At 40.0% G+C, this 22263-nt stretch overlaps 2 protein-coding genes across 3 annotated transcripts in view; one reads left to right on the top strand and one right to left on the bottom strand.

The window, feature by feature from the left end:
- Positions 1–22263, bottom strand: part of LOC143028475 (integrin beta-PS-like) — a 38643-nt gene that overhangs the window by 7192 nt on the left and 9188 nt on the right. Inside the window, exons 6-13 of the mRNA XM_076190629.1 lie at positions 21991–22158; positions 20417–20515; positions 11105–11269; positions 10454–10618; positions 8203–8322; positions 6883–7010; positions 4639–4744; positions 4311–4479 (exon numbers count right to left, since the gene is read on the bottom strand). Of these exons, the coding sequence (XP_076046744.1) occupies positions 4311–4479; positions 4639–4744; positions 6883–7010; positions 8203–8322; positions 10454–10618; positions 11105–11269; positions 20417–20515; positions 21991–22158 (1120 nt within the window). The remainder of the gene's footprint in view (positions 1–4310; positions 4480–4638; positions 4745–6882; positions 7011–8202; positions 8323–10453; positions 10619–11104; positions 11270–20416; positions 20516–21990; positions 22159–22263) is intronic.
- Positions 11840–16368, top strand: LOC143028474 (uncharacterized). Of its 2 annotated transcripts, none has more exons than XM_076190627.1 (2): positions 11840–12184; positions 12296–16368. In XM_076190627.1, the coding sequence occupies exon 2, from the start codon at positions 13065–13067 to the stop codon at positions 16215–16217; it is 3153 nt and encodes a 1050-aa protein (XP_076046742.1). In that variant the 5' UTR covers positions 11840–12184; positions 12296–13064; the 3' UTR covers positions 16218–16368. The 2 variants fall into 2 exon arrangements, with proteins under 2 accessions (XP_076046742.1, XP_076046743.1); XM_076190628.1 differs by having other exon boundaries at positions 12284–16368.

The raw sequence follows: 22263 nt of genomic DNA, 5'->3' as shown, positions 1-22263 counted from the left end.
TGTCTAACCTAAACTAACCTAACCTAACCTGTGTTTAATAAATCATTTGTCATCCGGCTCGTCCTCGTTGTCGTCGTCATGAGAGACGTTGACAGGCTTTTCAACCACTCAGCTTGTTGGGTATACAAAGTTCTTGCAGCTTGAAGGAATGCATGTATCTCCGCTCCATAACATTCCTTCAATAAGTGGTAGCCTATTAGGTTGGACTAGTAATTGGTTGAATGGTCGAAAACAGAGAGTTGTTTTAAATGGAAAAACTTCTGGATGGAAAAGTGTTGCAAGTGGAGTTCCTCAGGGTTCCGTTCTTGGGCCACTTCTATTCATAGTATATATAAATGATATAGACCATGGACTAAAATCTACTGTTTCCAAATTTGCTGATGATACAAAACTGTGCGGAGTGGCAGATGATCACTCAAACCAATTAGATATTCAAGAAGATTTAGATCAATTACAGCAATGGTCTGAAAAGTGGCTAATGAAATATAACACAAGTAAATGCAAGGTAATGCACATAGGTAAAAATAACAGTAAGTACGATTACAAGTTATTTGGAAATTCGTTAACAAAAGTGGATAGTGAAAAAGATCTCAGCGTAATTATCAGTAACGACCTCAAATCATCCAAGCAATGCATTTCAGCCTCTGAGAAAGCAAATAAGATTCTGGGACTGATTGCGCGATCTTTTGATTTCAAAAGTCCATCACTCATTAACAAGCTATATAAATCGTTAGTTCGTCCACATTTGGAATATGCTGTTTCCGTATGGTCACCGAATCTCATTAAAGACATTGACAGAATGGAAAAAGTACAACGGCGAGCCACAAAACTGATTCCAAATATAAAAAATAAATCATACGAAAATCGACTAAAGCACATGAATCTGTTTTCCCTAAAAAAGCATAGACTCAGAGGTGACTTGATACAGGTCTTTAAGATTTTAAAGGGAATTGACATCAAAAGTGACAAAATTTTCACATTGAATGAGAATCAGACAAGAAACAATGGTCTCAAACTGTCCGGAAATAGATTAAATTTGGAAGTAGGTAGAAACAACTTTGCCAACCGTGTAGTTAATGAATGGAATAAACTTCCTGCACAGGTAGTACAATGTAGTTCAGTTCAAAGCTTTAAGAATCATTTAGATAAATACTTAAGTAAGATGCTGTAATGATTATAATTTATCTTATATTATTTGTTTTTGTTTTATCATTTGTCTGTCTGATTTTAATTTATTATTAGTTATATGTTAATTTATTATTTACTATTTACCTGTTTGTTTATCATTTTAACTATACCTATGCATTTATTTATGTATTTTATTTGTTATTTACATTATTATAGTTTTTATTTATTATTTTATTACTAATATGATTTTTTATTTATTTATTTATTTATTTATTTATTTTTTTTTGGCATCCGACCTAGATATGGATCAAAAGGTCTCCTTTCGGCATGCTCCGCCTTTGTAATCCTTTGTAATCCTTTGTAAGAAAATGTACCTGACGAGGTACTGTCGGAAGTACCGAGGCCATCAATTGAAAGACAAGATGGCGTCCCGATCCTATGCTACCGACTTCGTTCATTTGCATATTTGCTTGTAGCAAGGTATTTTTTATTTTCACTTCGCCCACAAAATTGCATATTACGTTGATACATTGTAATTTACAAAATTAATCATTAATTTTCTATTGCTATATTGCTCCCATGGTCGAAACTAAAAAAATACCTAAATTTGAGAATATCACAGCATTTTATTATTTTTTAAACAACTATGGGTCCTATAATAGTATACATGATATAATAAGCTTGCCTGTGCTAAGAATTTTAACAAACAGGTAACACCACAGTGTGGGGTTACCGTATCTAGAAGGAATTTCACATGTTTTGGTATGTACCGTGTACTTTATGTCCTCATTGTTTACTGGTGGTAGTAACTAGTAGGTAAATATTTTGATTTTTGAACCCAAAGAAAAGGTAAGAGTTCTTCCTAGACTTTTTTGTCATGACATGACAAAAAAGGCTAGGTCGACCCCTAGGTTTTGGCCTAAAAAAAATTCCTGAAGATTTTGACCTATAGATGAGTATATACAGTAAACGACAAGGTTAACTCTGATAGGAACACCATAGCCAACCACTTCAACTCCTTTTTCACAACCATAGCCACTAAACTAGTAAAATCCCTTCCAACGGGTTCTGGGAAGTTTGGGCTGGGGTACGTTCAAGAATACTATAAAGATAAGTCCACAAAGAGTTTCCAACTACATAAGACCATTCAAAAAGAAGTGTTTAAATTACTGGCTAGCATAAGTGCCAATAAGGCCACAGGATTAGAAAACATTCCTGCAAGGTTTGTTAAGGATGGAGCCACAATTATAACTCCTCCAATAACCCACATGATAAATTAGTCTATCAGTTCAGGATTTATCCCAAGCGACATGAAAAGGGCTTGGGTAACACCTCTTTATAAGAAAAACGCAAAAACGGAGGCATTCAACGAAAATCGACTAAAACATATGAATTTGTTTTCCCTAAAAAAGCGTAGACTCAGAGGTGACTTGATACAGGTCTTTAAGATTTTAAAGGGAATTAACATCAAAAGTGACAAAATTTTCACATTGAATGAGAATCAGACAAGAAACAATGGTCTCAAACTGTCCGGAAATAGATTCAATTTGGAAGTAGGTAGAAACAACGTTGCCAACCGCATAGTTAATGAATGGAATAAACTTCCTGCACAGGTAGTGCAATGTAGTTCAGTTCGAAGCTTTAAGAATCATTTAGATAAACACCTAAGCAAGATGCTGTAATGATTATAATTCATTTTATATTATTTGTTTTTGTTTTGTTATCATTTGTCTGTCTGATTTTAATTTATTATTAGTTATATGTCAATTTATTATTATTTACTATTTACCTGTTTGTTTATTATTTAACTATACCTATGCATTTATTTATGTATTTTATTTGTTATTTACATTATTATAGTTTTTATTTATTATTTTATTATTATTATGATTTTTTTTCGCATCCGACCTAGATATGTAGCAAAAGGTCTCCTGTCGGCATGCTCCGCCTTTGTAATCCTTTGTAATCCTTTGTAACTACAGGCCTGTTTCAATTCTAGGTATTATTTCCAAGGTTTTGGAATGTATCATATACAATCAGTTAGATACCTACCTCAGGGAACGTAATCTACTATACGCCATGCAATCTCGTTTTAGAACAAATTATTCAACAGACAGACGCTTAATATACCTTTACAATCTGATAAAACAGGAGGAGTGGGGGTGGAGGTAGAATGTAGATTGAGAGAAGCGAGTAAATGCCTTGGTGGATTGATAAGTGTAATGAGAAATAGACATCTGGAAATGGATGCTAAGAGGAGGTTATATGAAGCAGTGATTGTGCCAACAGCATTGTACGGGGCAGAAACATGGAACATGAGAGAAGAAGAGAGAAGGATTTTGAATGTTTTTGAGATGAAATATCTGAGAAGTATGATAGGGGTTACTAGGCTGGATAGAGTGAGAAATGAGGAGGTGAGAAAGAGAACAGGGGTGGAAAGGGAACTGAGAGATATGGTTGATGAAAGAGTATTAGGATGATTTGGACACATGGAAAGAATGAGTGAAGAATGATTAGTAAAAGAAGTGTGGAAGGCAGAGGTGGAAGGAGTGAATATGAGGGGGCATCCTAGGATGAGATGGATGGATGGGGTGAAAGGGGCATTACAAAAGAGAGGAATGTCTGTGGAGGAAGGACGGGAGAGGACAGAAGATAGGGGTGAATGGAGAGGGGTTGTGTATAGATGATGCTGTGATGCATGAGGAGGAGTGGGTGGGGGGTGGGGGGTGAGGAAGTATGTATGAGAAAAAATTTGATGCAGCACAAAGGGATTTCTCCCCATCTTCTCCTTTTCTGCATGAGGGGACGGAGAGGGGGGGTCGCCGAATTTATGAAGCGGCCTTGCTGTGGATGTGCTGTGTCTTGCGACACTGCTTCTGACCCAGGGCAGTGGACAGGATGCAGGGATCACCCGTCATCCAGGAGGTGCCAAGATAAGAGGGAGGGAGGAGGGTGGAGGGGAGTGGAGTATATAGGAAATGGAATTGGTGGGAGTGGTTTCTATGCCTTTTTCTTTTTGGTTACCCCGTGTGTAGGGGAAAAAAGCCTTTTGGTATATGTATGTATTATATTAAGGAGTGCAAAAAGAAAATCATAAAAATAATCATAAAAAATATAGCTTACAAACACATGAATATACCTATACTTGTTCACAAATATCAAGGTTATTTTGAGTTATTTACCTGGTGCTACACAGACCTCATCTGTCTGACATTCACAGAAGGTACCTTGCCAACCTTGGTGACACCTGCATTTGTCACAGTCACATTCACCATTACCTGAACACAAAATTTTATTCTTTGGGTCACGGCAGCCTCCATGGTTACACTCACAGTAAACGCCATTTATATCCTGCATAATCCATATAAGAAAAATCAATATTATGAAATATTTAAAGTAAAATATCTCAAGATTTCTATTATGAATATATGTAGGTATTGATTAAGAATAATGGAGAAAAACAGGAATGCAGTATATGAATACCATACATTTCATGGAAACGTAACTTACATCAAATTTAGAAGGCTGATTGCAAATGCACTGTCCACATTGACATATACCCTGGCCTGAACAAACTTGAGTCTCGTTTCCATATTGACACAAATAATCTTCATTGCTGGTGAGAGAAAAACAATTATAGTTAAAAAAAAAAAAAAATGGATATATTTGTCAATAAATGTGAAAAAAAAATTATGACATGTCTTGAATAGTAAGGAATAAATGCCACACCTCCTCGATACAGAAATATGGCTCTTATAGCTCTTGATGTTAAGAGGCAAAATAGCTTATGCATGATGCCACTATTTTCCCCTTTCTATTCTAGACATCTCATATACAATATAATTTTTTACAGATATTTAATCTTTCCCTTTGAATGGGAGCTATATAACCACCTTCTACTGGTGAATTATCTAGCCCTACATTTGTACGGAGAGTGGGAGATTGGCCAATTGCTGTTTGCTAACAATACTGTGCTTGTGGCAGAGTCAGAGGAAGGATCAAGTGAGATAGTGACAGAGTTTGAGAAGGTATGCAATACAAGAAAGATGAAGGTAAATGTGGGTAAAAGCAAGGTGATGAGATGTACAAGGGTGGAGGATGGCAGTGAGTTGGAAGTAAGCATAAGTATAGAGAGGCTGGAGGAAGTTAATAGTTTTAGTTATTTAGGGTAGCATGTGGCAGGAAAAGGAGGAGTCGAGGTGGAGGTAAATTGTAGATTGAGAGAAGCAAGTAAATGCCTTGAGGGATTAAAAAGTGTTATGAGAAATAGGCGACTGAGAATGGGTGCAATGAGATTGTATGAAAGGGTGATTGTGCTGATGGCATTGTATAGGGCAGAGACTTGGAATTTAAAAGAGACATGTAGGAAAAGTTTAAATGTGTTTGAGATGAAATGTCTGAGAAGTATGATATGGGTTACTAGGTTGGACAGAGTGAGAAACAAAGAGGTGAGGAGGAGAGCAAGAGTGGAAAAGATGACAGATAGGGCTGATGAAAAATTAGTGGGATGGTTTGGACACATGGAAAGAATGAGTGATGACAGATTAGTAAAAGATGTGTGAAAGGCAGAGGTGAAGGGAGTGAAATTGAGAGGACAAGTGAGGATGAGATGGATGGATGGGGTGAAGGGGGTGTTGAGCAAGTGGGGAATGTCTATTGAGCAAGGGAGACAGAAAATAGGGATGAGTGGAAAGTGACTATGTGTTGCCGTGGTCGCCAGAAGAAATGTTGGTTTCATCTTCGGTGGATTACAACATTCTTTAGAAGGAGAGATTTGGTAGCATAGTCTTTCCTTGAGAAGCAAGATTAGATGGGCAGAAGCCGGTTGAGAAAAAGCGGAGATATTTCTTTGCTTTATTGATGTGATTTGTCCAGGCTGTGTACAGTTTTCAAGTCCTTCTACAGGCCTGATGACTGGGTCTTATAAGGGGGAACTCTGCTCAAATATTTTCTATTAAGTACATAATTTTAATCCTAAATATATGTACAATCTATGTCCAAGTGGACATAGAACCATTTGACAAAATAAATTATTAATACTGCTATCTGTGGTATCATGCTTCGACCGTTGGGGTGAAGTGGGCAGTGTGGGCTGGCACGCAATCTGGAGATAATTGTTCTTTGACCCTGCTTGACCTGAGAGATGAGGTCTTGAGCGAGTTTAGAACACCAACTCTCTTCATGCATGTGTGCATCTTTGTGCACTGGTGTTGGCTGGACGATTGCAGATCGTCAATATGCAAATGTGTGCAACATATGTATTGATGATACTGTTATACAAAGAAGGGAGGGGCGGGGGATGGGTGGTTAATGGGTGCTTATGTATGAATGATATTTTGATGCAGCCCAAAGGGATTTCCATCTGTCTTCTCTTTTTCTGCATGAGGGGACACAGGGGCGGGTCATTGATTAAGTAAAGTGGCCTTGCTGTGGATATGCTGTGTCTTACTGCATTGCTTCTGACCCAGGGCAGTGGACAGGATACAGGGATGACCTGTCATCCATGAGGAGCTAAGATGAAAAGGAGGAAAGGGTGGTGGATGGGAATGGGTATATGCCTTTGACTCGGCTACCTCCCTTGTAAGGGAGAAAAAGCTCTTGGTATATAGTTAGATAGACATTAATAGAGAAAGAAACTTTCAGATGACTGTAAACATCATTTATGATATTCGTAAAAAAAAATTGTATGCAAATGTATGAGAATTCAACATGTATGTCAAAAATTGTACAAAATCCCTGGCAAGTGACACCTACACAATATCAGTATCCAGGCTATCTGTGTTGCACTGACACTTTTTACCATATGATCGATCAAGGCAATCACACACTCCACACTGATAGGTTCCAGACTTAGAACACTTCTCTGAGTATGTCATTCTACCCTGCAAGATAAAAATTTATTTTCAGTATTGTTGTTGATAGTCATAATAGACACCAAATAAGGACACTTTATTAAATGTACAAAGTTTTGTTTGTTGAATCTTTTTCAAGTACTTGAAAAATCTTCAACAAGCAAAATATTGTACATTTAATAAAGGTTTCATCCTCACGTGGTGTCTACTCTGACCATTCTGTTGACAATTGCCATTTTAAATCATTGTTGTCGATGTTGAATAGCAACATATGCCCAAACCATCTCGGCACTCTTTGATCTAACCTATGTGCCAGCTGCCATCATTGTCCTCTGCTTCACCTCCACATTTGTCATTCTACCCATCCTCATAATACCTACCATACTTCTCAAACCCTTCATCTCAAGCATGTTTATGGTCTTCCTTTCTGCCTCTTTCAAATTCCAAGTCTCTGCTCCATACAGTACCTTGGGCACAATCACTTCCTTTCACAATCTTCTTTATGTGACCATCCCTAGATACCTATTTCTCATGACACTTTCCTTTTCCCCCCAGACCTTTACTTGCCTCCCTTACTCTACAATTCACCTCCACCTCCATTCCTCCATTCATTGCTTTATGTGACCTAAAAGACTTAAAGTTCTCCACTTTTTTCCAGTCTTTCACCCCTTGAATTAATGATCTTAATGATCTTTCATGTCTTTTAATGGTAGCATGCTTTGTTATTGACTCTATTGAAGATGGGGATAAATTCCTTTTGATGCAGCCCAAAGGGATTTCTCACCACCTTCAATATTTCTGCACAAGGGGATGGAGAATGGGGGTCACTGAGTAAATAAAGCAGCCTTGTTGTGGATGTACTGTGTCTTGCTGCATTGCTCTTGACCCAAGGCAATGGGTGAGATGCAAGGATGACCAGTCATCCATGAGGGGTCAAGATGAGAGGGAGGGAGGGGTGGTGGATGGGAGTGGAATGGGTGGGGATGAAATAGGTGATAGTGGAATTATGCTTTTGACTCTGGCTACCTCTCTGGTATGGAGGAAACAGCCCTTGGTATATTTATGTAAGCTTTGTTATTGTTAAATGCTATTCTCCACTAATGTAAATTATTGAGGCAATTTTGCATCCAACTGTAACAAATCAAAGTTGGAATGATTGTATACTGTGAGTACATCAACTTCCTATAAGAATGAAAAGAATTATAATGATACCACCACTTACTGGAGCGCCTGGCTTTTCACAATCACACTCACAGTGTACATCAATATCAATGTGAACATTTTCTAAATTGGTTGTGATATCAATCCACATTTTTTCCTCATTTTCTGGACATCCTGCAGCCTGAAATAAAAAGCACTGATGAAACTTCTAAACAGTGGATAGGAGACAGGGATGACCTTTCATCCTAAAGGAGCTAAAATGAGAGGGAAACAAAGGGTGGTGGATGGGAGTGGGGTGTGTGCCTTGACTGTATACTTCCTTTACAAGGAGGATGAAGCCATTGGCATATAGATACATAGGTACAATAATTTGTACTTTTCACCTAGCACCATTCCACTTCTGTGATGGGAACTGACATTTATCCTTTATGAGAAAAAGGAGTATGGAATAAATGTCTTTATCAGCAATACTATTTTTTTAATGAAAAACTAAGCAGGCAGAGTCCATGAATGACAAGGTATAATTATATAACTTCATCACAACTGTAAACATCTGGCACAAATAGTTTTAATAATAATAATAATATTTTGGTGTTTTATATTACTGAGCACCAGTTCTTCAGTTGAATTCAGGAGCGCTCACATTGCAATAAGAATGAATATTGGATCATGCTAAAAAATATCATATTCTATATACCTCATTTAAAACCTTTCATGTGGTATCATATGCTTGAGAAAATAAAAAACTTTTAAGGTGGGCCTTAAAACTAGCAAGTGTTGACTGCTGCCTTACTCTAACTGACAGCTTGTTGTAAAGGCAAGGAGCAGCATAGGCAAAAGATCTATCTACAAAAGCTCCTATTTACTGCCCTTGGTTCATAAACTCTGTAAGTGTCTTCACTGCTCCACAGAGGCATCTGTGTTTCAGTCTCAGGTCTGGATATTATCTCAACAATATACTTAGGTTGCCTGAACACTATGGCCTTATAAACTAACAAGCAGACTTTAAACTCTATGTGAGCCATTTCAGGGAGCCAGTGCAACTTGATCAGGTAATGTTTGGTTGGAGTTCTTGGAGGAAGTGAAAAATCAGTCTGGCATACTTATTTGGAATGGTCTGGATTTTCTTCAGTGAATAGTTGGGCAGTCTCAAAAATAAAGAATAGTCAGCATGGGACATAATAAGAGAATGCACAAGTCCAATGAGAGTATCTTTATTTAGACACCTCACAGCATAAAGATTCCTTATATGGTAATTACAAGTTTTAACTAGATTATTTATGTGATGTTTAAAATTCAGGCTGGAACCAAATGTTATCCCCAGGATTTTACTGATGGACTGGGATACAATCGTAGGTCTCCAGGATCCAGGACACCAAACTCAGTCTCAATGTCAACTCTTAAGACCACCTTTGACAAGAAGAATGTCTGTCTTGCTCTCCTTTAGCTTGAGGTTTCACACAAGAATCCAGGCTTTTATATCATGCAGAAGGGCTACTATTTTTTCCTTAATGTTAGCTACATCAGTGATCTCAATGTATATCTGTATGTCACCTGCATAGAAGTGACACTGCACACTATGAGCATCTAACAGGTCTGCCAAACTGCTTGTATATAAGATTAAAAGTAATGGACTGAGAATAGACCCCTGGGGTGCATATATTTATAGAGGAACAATGCAGAAATACTGCAATATATCTATGAATGCATAAAGACAATAGGAATTATGGATTATTCTGCAAACTGCCTCACATCTTTGCTCTGGTTCACAGAGATGAAAAACGTTCCTTTCAACCAAGTTGCTTATTATTCATATTTTAGTTTGGTTAGTGCAAGATGATTTTATTTATATGAAAGGCAGTTTCCCTTATTGAGAGTCACGATATTGATATCTTTTACATACCACTTCTCACTATTCGGCAATAACACAACCAGTGTCTTCCACTTACTTTGAAAACTGAAAGACAATACATTGCTGCATGCCAGACCCCATGATATCCATCCCTCTGAATCCTCTCTCCTGTAAAAGGACAGAGTCCACCTGGCCAGACTGCAGTGCAGTCACCATCCAGCCCTTCTAAACCACCAGAAGAGCCTTGATGACCACATTGCAGATAACTGTCCAGGATGTAACACTTCACCCCATACTATACAACACATTATGGAGCACTACATAGTACACAATCATACATGCCAACAACACAATATACACTCTATAAGGGATATGTGGGAAAACTCTGTTCCAGTCATGGCATTCCTCAGGGAGGCAGGACTGCTTGGCCAAACAGTCAAGGGAAACAACAACAACTTACTGTGATTTCCACCAGAAACTCCACTTCATCTCCTTCTTTGATTCCAGTACATGAACTAGTTTGCTCAACAGGCATGTCCTTATTCTTGCAGGAGGTGAAATAACGAACAGAGAGATGTTCTGGACCATGTATCAGATGCGTGAGGTTGAGGGAGGAGCTGATTGTCTGGTGTATGGGAACACAAAATAATAAACATATATATATACATATAATAAGTAATATACCATATCCTGTACATTTCAACTTTGCTTAATTTCTACTTGCAATATAATAACTGTTGTCTCAATTTTCATCAAATGGAAACCTAGAAAGAGCATAAGACAAAAAAAGTATACTGGTGTCAATTCATTGATTCATATATCCCACACTCTACTCTGGGTGGAAGTGCAGATCATCCAAGCCCATAACAGACAGAAATTTACTAACTTGAGGTGCAAAAAGAAACAATGTCTTGTACATGCAAAATGTGCTATATGACCAACTGGACTGTGAAAAAAAAAACTACACAATAAGAGCTGGGTGCAACAATTATTATGAAAATCTCAGATGATTGCTCTTGTGTGGGTTCTTCTTACAACTTACAGATCAATTCTGAACCCAAAAAGGAAAAGAAAAAAGTTATATACACTTACTACAACACTTCAAACTCACCTCGTATTGTTCTTTGACCATTTCCACAACATTCAAAGAGTTTTTATCCAGCACACCACATGAAGAATAGTCAACCATCTTTGACAATTCTTGATAGAGACGCTCTACCTCATCTTTCACAGCAAATATGATATTGACTTGATATTTCTTGGCCATTGCATTGATCTTGACACACAAGGAGGATACATACATTAATGCATTTGAAAATATTTAATAACTGACATATTTGAGTTTTATGAATATGATTTAAAAATATAGGCAATTCACTCAAAGAATCTCAGTTTATCCTGCATTTTCGGTTGGCAACCCTGCTCACCCTTCACTACAATGCAGCTCACGAACTTTTTCATATCTACATATTTCAATTTTCGATCTGAGTGTCACTCTTCCAACCATATATATTCATACAACTGTATTCAAAGACTCAAGAAGATAATGAATATGAGATGCAAAACACAATGAACAGTATGTACTAAAGTCATGTTCAATTTTGACTCATGAGATTGATTGGAGTGGAGGGAGGGAGTGAGAGAGGGAATTTGCAAGACGCTGTGCTTCCTGCCACCTGTCCATAATCAAAAGATAATCATATAAACTTTTCATTTTCTCTTTTGTGTCACTTTATGGAATATGTGAAAGCACATTCATATTCATGACTATCTTATATCACAGATGACATATTAAAATTTACAACCAGCCTCATAATAACTGGACACAGAGATAATAAGTAATGTGCCGTTACGAGAGGTAACGGGGCTTTTTTATATGTCCGTGTATCCCCATGTTTACATATCTTTTTGTCGTAAGGCTCGTTTCCCCTCGGAAGAGGTTTCCAAGTTTGTTTTTCGTCATGTTTAATTTAAGTATGCTGCGAGCAGAAGCTTCGTCTGCTTAAGAATACTATCATTGTAAGTTGTCTGCAAGCTGTGCTGCAAGATAGCATCTCATTATTTGTACGATGTTCACTTAAAGAATTAGACTTAAGAAGGTGTGTAAGAACCGGTTACTGTGGGTCACCTCTAGGCGCCAGTCTTGGTCCGATCTAGAAAGATGTACACACCCCACGCCTAGCCAAACCATGTAAGTCTTAAAACTCTTTGTATTTGAGGTTTAGAGTATTCTAGTGCATAGTTTGTAATACCCTCTTCTAGTGTAGCCTTTAGCCTATAGTAATTATAGTACTTTTTACAGTTTTTCATCAAAACCAACGTATTATCGAACGATGGATCAGATCTGCATTAAATACGCATCAAATATCCCCGTGATTCTATAACCTTCAGTCCCAAGTCTGTCTACGTCACGGACGCTATGATGTTGAATACCTATTTCATCTCCGGAGTCCCAGTCGATTCCGGCATAATGAAAAAATGGTTCGATAGAAACGAACAGATGAAGAAAGCATAGGAATGAGGTGTCGGCCAGACCACGCCCTGCACGCCGTTGCCACGTCTAGATTCCCCTCGTCGTCACCACATGAACTTGATGTGTCGCCTTCCTGGCATAAGTGCATGTGTGTGCTTGGGTGTAGTGTAGCGCAAGCCAAAGTGTAGTGATCGTATCGGCGCGCGAGTGTGATGTGGCAGTCTTAGTGATCGTATCGGCGCGCGAGTGTGATGTGGCAGTCTTAGTGATCGTATCGGCGCGCGAGTGTGATGTGGCAACAACGTATGGTTGCCAAGCCCCAACAGTGTTTACATAACACCTCGTCGCAGAGCATGTGTTTTTCCTTTGAAGGCAAGCTACCTTGCCTAAATCCTGTCATATGTTAATATAAGCATGCGACTAATGTGCATTTTTAGATTGAACCAAATGTAGGGTTTAATCTGTTGTTGTCTACCTCAATAGTCGTATAGTTAGGAGTGTGGTAACGTACTCCGTGGTTTTCGATTAAGTTCGAGTTTTCCTTGTCTTCTTTATCATATTACTGTCTTGTCTCTCACTGTTTCTCTCACTTGGCAATATGTCTTCCAACCACAGTATAGATGAAGGACCCGTCTCTGGTAGGGTCAGAGTCCTCACGGCTGAAGGGCAAGAGGCCTTTCAGAGAGCGTCTGATCAGCATGAAGAGAGGGTAAAGGCGAGTAGAGAAGGAGTACAAGCCTTATTGGAAGAACCGAATCATGGTCCTTGGTTGTATGAGGCCCACGCTGTGTACCAGGATACTGTAAAAAGGTACCTGGAATTCTTAATGCGTGAACGTACTCCAGAAAGTCTGGCTCGTGCTGAATCAGTGAAGCACGAAGACAGGGATTTTCAGGCATCTTTTCGTCAGGTAATCAGTAACTATGCTTCCTCTTCCTCAGTTGAAGTCACGGAAGAGGAACACCACACTGAACCGTTTTTACAAGATGACCCGAAGTCCAGTCAAGTTCCTTTATCCCTCGTCGACCACTCTGAGCGTTGTGTGCCCCCTTCCATGAAGGGCAGTTCAAGAAGGTCGGTTAGGTCAGGTCGTTCCAGTAGCACCAGTGTTAGTGTTGCAAGGAAGCAACGAGCCAAGGTGGAGACCGCTCGTATCAGAGTTAAGTTTGCCGAACAGGAGGGTCAGCTTATGAAAGAGCAGGCTGAAATGCAGGCCAAGTTCAAACTTATGACACAGCAAAAGGAGTTGGAAGAAGCCGAAGCCGAACTTAGGCACTTAGGACCCGACGATGATTGGGAAACATGCAGTGACTGGGACCAATTAAAAGGTACAGTCGCTACCCGCACCCAACTATATGTGGAGCAACAGGGTGGTATAGTCGATGTTTCCGCTAGTCAGAAGGATCTGGTAGGCTTGAATCCTGAAAGCCCTGTTTTCAAGCCCTGTTCTGATTTCAGAGTTAACTCACAGCCTGCTAACAATGTTCCATTCAGTTTTGAACCTCGTATCGAAAAGGTAAAGGTGAGGTCTCTGCAACCTGCGCAGCAACCTGTTGCTAACCATGTTTCTTATGTGTCACCACCTGTAGTAAAACCTCCTCGTAGTGCATCTCCTAGATTGGGGACAACCTCCAATTCTGCCGATTTGAGCAAGTTCTTCTTGCGGAAGGATTTACTTCTTAGCAGGCTGTCTACGTTTGATGATACTGCGGAAGACTATGCTGTTTGGAAAGAGAGTTTCAAGGAAGTCGTGCAAGAGTTAGGCACCTCATGTAAGGAGGAAATAGACCTGTTAGTTAAGTACCTAGGTCCTGAGTCTAAAGAATGGGCCCGTACAACCAGAAACTCAAATGCCAAGAATCCAAACCTGGCGTGCAGTAGAATTTGGGAGCGCTTGGATGACAGGTTTGCTGCCCCTTCGATCATTGAGACTTCAATTAAAAAGAAGCTCGCCAACTTCTCTAGGATTTCACCTAGAGACACCTTAAGGTTATACGACCTGTGTGACATTCTGTATCAGATAGAAGCCTTGAAGGCTAACCCTGTATACAGTACACTGTTTGCATATTATGACGCCTCGTCAGGCATCAATCCCATTGTCGCAAAACTTCCACCCTGTATACAGAAAGCGTGGACTGGCAGAGCCATGAACTACAAGACTGCTCACGGTGTGCCGTACCCACCTTTCTCCTTCTTCATTGAGTTTGTGAAGGAGATGGCAAGGGTCGAGAATGATCCATGTTTCTCTTATCAAAGCCTTGGAGCCGATGGTTTTGTGAAACCAGAGAAGCCACCTCCCTCTAAGTTTCCTCAAGTACGTGTGAAGAAGACTGACACCATGTTGTCCAGTGGCAGTAAGTCGACCATGGGCGCTGACAGGTCTGTTGGCGCCGCTAGTCCTACCGAGCAAAGAAAGGCAGAAAAGGGAGATTTTTGCGTCTACCATGATGCCTACGTACACCATTTGGATTTCTGCAGGGCTTTTCGCACCATGTCAGTGAGCGAGAGGAAGGTTTTCTTAAACGATAAAGGAGTGTGCAACAGATGTTGCAAAGGTAACCATCCTCCTTCCAGCTGCAAAGAGAGAACTTTCTGCAAACTCTGTAAGGCCCATACTCATGTGACTGCCTTACATCACGATGAACCCAGGTCGAAGAGGAGTTCGACTCAAGCGGTTACACAGCATGGAAGGGAGGTTGCTCAAGATAAAACACCTCGCTCCCCTGTAGTCAATCAAGTGCCGCTTCCAAATGTTCTTACCCCCATAGTAAAGACTCAGGGAGGGGAGGATGCTGCGGTCAATTCCAAATGTACCTTGATATGCAGTAACCCCACCTCCATGAGTAAGTCCTGCGCCAAGACCTTCTTGGTAAAGGTCTATCCTGAAAGTAAGCCAGAGCTCGGAGTGTGGTGTTATGCCATCCTAGACGATCAGTGCAATTGCTCTTTAGCAAGGTCTGAGTTTTTCGATTTGTTTGACAAGCTGAGCAAACGGGTTTCATATCGTCTAGCTACCTGTGCAGGTGTAACGGGCGCTTCTGGGCGCACCACCAAAAATTACACCATCGTGTCTTGGCATAACTCACAAGAGGTGCATATCCCTCAGTTAGTGGAATGCGACAGCATTCCCAGTGTAAGAGAAGAGATACCCACCCCCGCCATAGCTCGTGGTTATCCCCATCTGTCCGATCTGGCCGAATGTATTCCACCTCTGGTTCCTGAAGCTGAGATTCTACTCATCATTGGTCGAGATGTGCCTTCAGCTCATTACATTTTTGACCAGAGAATTGGACCTGTCAATGCCCCTCTAGCTCAACAGACCAGTCTGGGTTGGGCAATCATTGGGGAAGTGTGTCTCCATGGCACTTGTAGGCCTCCTGTCATTAGCAGTTTCAAAACATCCTTTGTACATGATAGACGTCCCTCTATAGTCGCACCATGTGGTAACCAGATTCATGTTTCTGAAGTAAAGGATGATTTGTTCAAGGTAACCAAAGATGATGACAAGGCCGCCCTGTCGATTGAAGACAGGAAGTTCTTGGATGTTATGAACTCAGAGTTCCGCAAGGATCAAAGTGGTCATTGGGTCGCGCCACTGCCTTTCCGTCCCAATGTTGTAGCCACCAGTAATAATAGAGACTTTGTGTGGCACCGCACACTGTCTCTCCATCGTAGCCTCAGCACAAAGCCGGAAAAAACGTCAGCATATGATGGCCTTCATGCAAAAGATGTTAGATCGTGGGCATGCTGAGGTTGCACCACCATTGAAGTCTGATCAGAAGTGCTGGTATCTTCCATTGTTTGGGGTGTACCACCCTAAGAAACCTGACAAGATCAGGGTTGTGTTCGACTCTTCTGCCAAATCCAGAGAGTTCTCCCTAAATGATATGCTGATGTCAGGTCCTGATATGACAAACAGTATTCTCGGGATTCTTCTACGTTTCCGTCAGGAAGCTGTAGCAGTGGCAGCTGATGTAGAACAGATGTTCTATAATTTCAAAGTGAAGACTGAGCAAAGAGATTATCTCAGATTCTTCTGGTACAAGAATAATGACCCTGATGAAAGGTTGATTGAGTATAGGATGACTGTTCACGTTTTTGGGAACACGCCATCTCCCGCCATTGCCACCTATGGCTTACGTAAGTCTGTAGAAGATGCCTCTCCTGAAGTTCGCTATTTCATAGAGAACAATTTCTACGTGGATGATGGGTTAGCATCTCTGCCAGATGCGGAGACTGCTTACAAGTTAATCCAAGACTCTAAGTCAGCACTTCAAGAAGGAGGACGCCTGCGCTTGCACAAGATCACTTCCAACAGTAAGGAAGTGCTGGAAAAGTTTGCCACCAGTGAGCTGGCTGATAACCTTCAGGAGCTGAACCTAACTTCTGACTCTATGCCTATGCAGTCTAGCCTGGGCCTCTTATGGGACATCCAAAGAGACGTTTTCGTCTATAAGTTCATGGATTCAGACAAGCCTTCGACAAAAAGAGGGATACTGTCTGTTGTAAATAGTCTGTTTGACCCCATGGGATTCTTAGCCCCAGTAATAATAGTGGGAAAACTACTCCTAAGAGAGATAACCAATCTAAAGTGTGGTTGGGATGAACCCATACCAGCTAAGATCCATACCAAATGGTCCAGATGGCTAACGTCCTTAAGGGACCTCAAGGATATAAGCATCAATCGTCAGTTTGCTAGTATTTCTTTGTCTCAAGCTCACAGGATAGAGCTTCATACCTTTTCAGATGCTTCCAGAGTAGCAGTAGGAGCTGTATCATATCTTAAGGTTTTCAGTGATACCAAAAGCTACCAGGTGTGTTTTGTGAGGGGACAAGCTAAAGTAGCTCCCAACCATGGTCATACTATTCCCAGGTTAGAGTTGTGTGCTGCAGTGATGGCAGTTAATCTCAGCAATTCCATCTCGGATTGCTTGGACAAACCCTTAGACGCAAGGCATTTCTATTCTGACAGCATGATTGTCTTGGGCTATATTCATAATGAAAGGCGTAGATTTCAGGTCTACGTGAGTAACAGAGTAGACCACATTAGGTCGTCCACCGAACCTAACCAATGGCATTATGTACCTACAGATTGTAATCCAGCAGACCTGGCTACCCGTGGTCTTGAAATAACCAACCTAAATCAGAGTGATTGGTTGTCAGGTCCCTCAAGCTTATTTGAGGATGTTGTATCCACCAGTGGAAGTTTTCCTCTTGTAAGCCCTGAGACAGATAAAGAAGTAAAGGTATCAGACTACACAATTGAGTCTGAACCCCTTGTTAGTGCAAACAAAAGCAATGTAGAGCCTGCAATTGCGTCATTAGCTCAGAGGTTCTCTAATTTCTCCTGTTGGAGGAGACTTGTAAGAGCGGTAGCTCTCCTTAAGCATATAGCCCGTTCTTTCAAACAAGGTAACAAGTGTTGTTCAGGTTGGCATATATGCAACAAACATAAGTCACCCGATCAACTAGAAGATGCAGCTGATTTCATTGTTCAGACATACCAAAAGGATTATTTCTCGTCTGCCATGACTAAATTGCAAGGTGAAGTTTGTTTACCTCCTTCCAGTCCCATTGCATCTCTGTCTCCTTATTTAGACCAGAAGGGCCTACTTCGTGTAGGAGGCAGGTTGAGTCAAGGCAGTGATGTACTTGGTATGCTTGCAAGGCCTATTATTATTCCAAAGGAATCCCACTTAGGCTTGTTGTTGATCCGTCACTACCATGAGACAGTGCACCACCAAGGGAGAGTGATTACAGAAGGAGCCGTCCGTACAGGTGGTTTCTGGATTTTGGGAGGGAAACGTACCATTTCTAAGGTCATTTCCAAATGCGTCACCTGTAAAAGGGTAAGAGGTAAGGTGTGTGTTCAGAAGATGGGAGACTTACCCGTCGATAGACTTACTCCCAATCCGCCATTTTCCTATGTAGGAGTTGACCTTTTTGGCCCCTGGCATATAAAAACTCGGCGCACTAGAAGTTCCTTCCTCGAAAGTAAAAGATGGGGCGTTCTGTTCACCTGTCTTGTTTCCAGAGCTATCCACATAGAGACTGTAGAAGAATTGAGTACTTCTTCCTTCATTAATGCCTTAAAGAGATTCATTTGTATTCGTGGCCCAGTTAAGATGATGCGTTCTGACAGAGGCACGAACTTTGTAGGTGCTGTCAAAGCACTGAACTTGCTTGCCATTACCGATGAAGGTGGTGATGTCAATAGTTTCTTGTCAAGTCAAGGTTGCACTTGGTTGTTTAACCCTCCTCATGCTTCTCACATGGGTGGAGCATGGGAGCGTATGGTGGGGATAGTCCGCAACATCATGAATGTGATACTGACTAACCATCACCCCAAGGCATTAACACATGAGGTGTTAGTAACCTTCTTTGCAGAAGTATGTAAGATCGTGAATTCCAGACCTTTAGTTCCTGTTTCCTCGGACCCTAGTAGTCCTTTCATTTTGTCTCCGTCCATCCTTCTCACTCAGAAAACTGATATTCCTGTAACTCTTCCTGAAGAGATAGATATTAAGGCAGTATACAAATCTCAATGGAAGCATGTCCATCACCTTGCTGAGGAATTCTGGAAGAGATGGAAGAAAGAGTATCTTTCCTCTTTACAACCCAGAAGAAAGTGGGTCAATTCCTCTCCAAATGTAAAGGTGGATGATGTAGTGTTGGTAAAAAATCAAGAGTGTCCCCAAGGACAGTGGCCCTTGGGTATTGTAAACAAAGTATTCCCTGGCAAGGATGATTTAGTCAGGAAGGTCCAAGTAAGAGTTGTGGTAAACAACAAAGCCCATGAATATGTAAGACCCATTTCTGAGCTTGTGTTGCTAGGTCAATAGTTTTGGTAATTTTTCCCCCTAGAAAATTAGGAAGGGAGTGTGCCGTTACGAGAGGTAACGGGGCTTTTTTATATGTCCGTGTATCCCCATGTTTACATATCTTTTTGTCGTAAGGCTCGTTTCCCCTCGGAAGAGGTTTCCAAGTTTGTTTTTCGTCATGTTTAATTTAAGTATGCTGCGAGCAGAAGCTTCGTCTGCTTAAGAATACTATCATTGTAAGTTGTCTGCAAGCTGTGCTGCAAGATAGCATCTCATTATTTGTACGATGTTCACTTAAAGAATTAGACTTAAGAAGGTGTGTAAGAACCGGTTACTGTGGGTCACCTCTAGGCGCCAGTCTTGGTCCGATCTAGAAAGATGTACACACCCCACGCCTAGCCAAACCATGTAAGTCTTAAAACTCTTTGTATTTGAGGTTTAGAGTATTCTAGTGCATAGTTTGTAATACCCTCTTCTAGTGTAGCCTTTAGCCTATAGTAATTATAGTACTTTTTACAGTTTTTCATCAAAACCAACGTATTATCGAACGATGGATCAGATCTGCATTAAATACGCATCAAATATCCCCGTGATTCTATAACCTTCAGTCCCAAGTCTGTCTACGTCACGGACGCTATGATGTTGAATACCTATTTCATCTCCGGAGTCCCAGTCGATTCCGGCATAAGTAAAATGCTGTATAAACATTAAAATTATATTCCTTATCTTATACTCGCTATAGTTACTTTCTTTGTACTATAGAGATGAAAAGCTTAGAAATAGGTGAACAAGGACTGTTTCATCCCTAGATGTACATGAAATTCATGTAACTCGTATAGTCACTGAGCTAAGTCAAGAAATATTAAAATATTTTAAGGAGGCTTGAAGTTTCACCCAGCTCAGCAAGGGAAGGGTGAGCAGGGCTGCCAACCAAAAATGCAGGATCAACTGAGATTCTTTGAGTGAATTGCCTATAATTACTTTCATTGATAAACAAAAACACAGATAACCGTGATGCTTGAATCAAACACAGAAAAAATGCAAGGGAAATTTAGTGTAAAAGTAACCTAGATGAAGGTATAGAATTGACTATAAGCCTTATGTATTAATGTCAAGATCTGAACTATACCTGTGCAACAGAAGGGTAGTCAAGGAGTGTGCCACTTGTGTATAAGCCATTCTTGTCTAAATGGCATTTCATGTCATGTGGCTCAATAATACCTGCAATCTGGAAAAGACACAGAGAAAGTCAGTACAGCCTGTCTTCTCCACAACTTGTTGTTTGGTGTCTATGGTCACTTATTATGTTTGTTCTGGCTGCTGCGGTGCAGTTATATTTAGTTGATTGACATGAAAGACATCAAAGGAGAACTACCAAACATCTTGGGGTCCACAAGGACTTTTTTGGTGATCCACAGAATGTTCACTATATTTGATAAATTGGAAATTAGTGTACAGTGAGTCCTCCTTATATGGTAATTCTTTATCCGGTAAATTCACAGTTATGGTACAGACGCTCCTCAACTTACGTTTTAGTTACGTTCCGAACGGCCGAACGTAAGTTGAAAATGAACGTAAGTTGTTACTGTACCATACATCCGTAAATTCTATTACCGTATCTTATAAAACACCCCTAAATCATTAATTATACACATAACATTGTAAAATGATAACATTAATTTCAAATAAATTAAATTCAAGCAACATAAATTGAGATGGTGGAGGAGGGGGAGGAGGAGGAGGAGGCAAGGCACGTTTGTGTCATGTAAACAATGGACACAGCGTCATGCGTAAGTATCGTTTGAACTACGGAGAGCGTGCTAAACTAAAAAATTCACTCAAAATAAAAAAAATTATATTTTTTTTTACAGTCAGTTCAAACGTAAAATCGAAAAAACGTAAAATGAATGAACGTAAGTAGAGGAGCGTCTGTATTTGGTAATTACTACCCTCGATTCTATCTATGGTAAGAAAAATTCATAGATACGATATCCACTCATGTTTTGAAGAGGAAAGAGCAGGGAGAAGGTACATCTGCCATATCCTATTATTACATGTTATAATGGGTTCGGTATACGGTAATTTTAATTTGCGGTAAGTTTTCCAGGAATGCAGATGTACCAAATAACAAGGATTTACTGTATATATTTTTCAAATTTACTGAAAATCCAGTATTCATTTCCAGAACTTTACATTTTTTCTTCCTAAACTCTATTTCCTATTTCTGGTTCCAGTCTTATATAGATTATATAGATATATAGATACAGATGTATATATATAGATAGATTATATAGATACTTATACAGATGTTCCTGTAGTAATTTGTATTAATACTGAACTGTTTTGATATCACTAGATAGTAAGAGGGTATTATTCCCTAACTGTCAGCTCTCCTCAAGTAAAAAAATTTATGCAAAAATCTTGGAAGTTGACAGAAGTAGTTAAGGCATACATTACATATTTTTGCTAATGTAGTGTTTTGTAACCACACTGCAACTGGGTAAGCTTGCTGCTGTGTTCATCTGAGACCATGAGCTTTGTTATTAGTTTGTTGCCCCATCACACAGTCCTATTAAAGATAAGCAATGGACCTAGTGACTAATTTATATACTCATTCAACCCTAGACTTTATCAGCTAACCTTTCTCTCACTCTTTTAATCTCCTTTTGAATAAATTATTAGCCAACATCATTATTTACTCACCTTTCCAATTCCTGCATAATTATACTTGGCATCCGTAGACAGTATTATTATTTTTCTGGACACATTCCTCCAGCCAATATCAGGGCATACAATAACCTGCATAAGGGCATCAAATCCACCTTCCGGAGAATCCAAGTTACCAGACACACCTACATTCTTTACCATATCCTGAACAAAAGAGGAAGTTTATGTGGACTGGGTAATAGTATCTTTTTCCTCTAATGTCTATGTTTGATGTAACTATTTAAATATGTCAATACTTTACAATTTGGT

This window comes from Oratosquilla oratoria, chromosome 9, assembly GCF_046742065.1.
Source record: "Oratosquilla oratoria isolate Oo_2021 chromosome 9, ASM4674206v1, whole genome shotgun sequence".
Classification (NCBI taxonomy): Eukaryota; Metazoa; Arthropoda; class Malacostraca; order Stomatopoda; family Squillidae; genus Oratosquilla; species Oratosquilla oratoria.
Note: the sequence above shows the minus strand (reverse complement) of the source record. Positions and strands in the feature narration are given on the sequence as shown.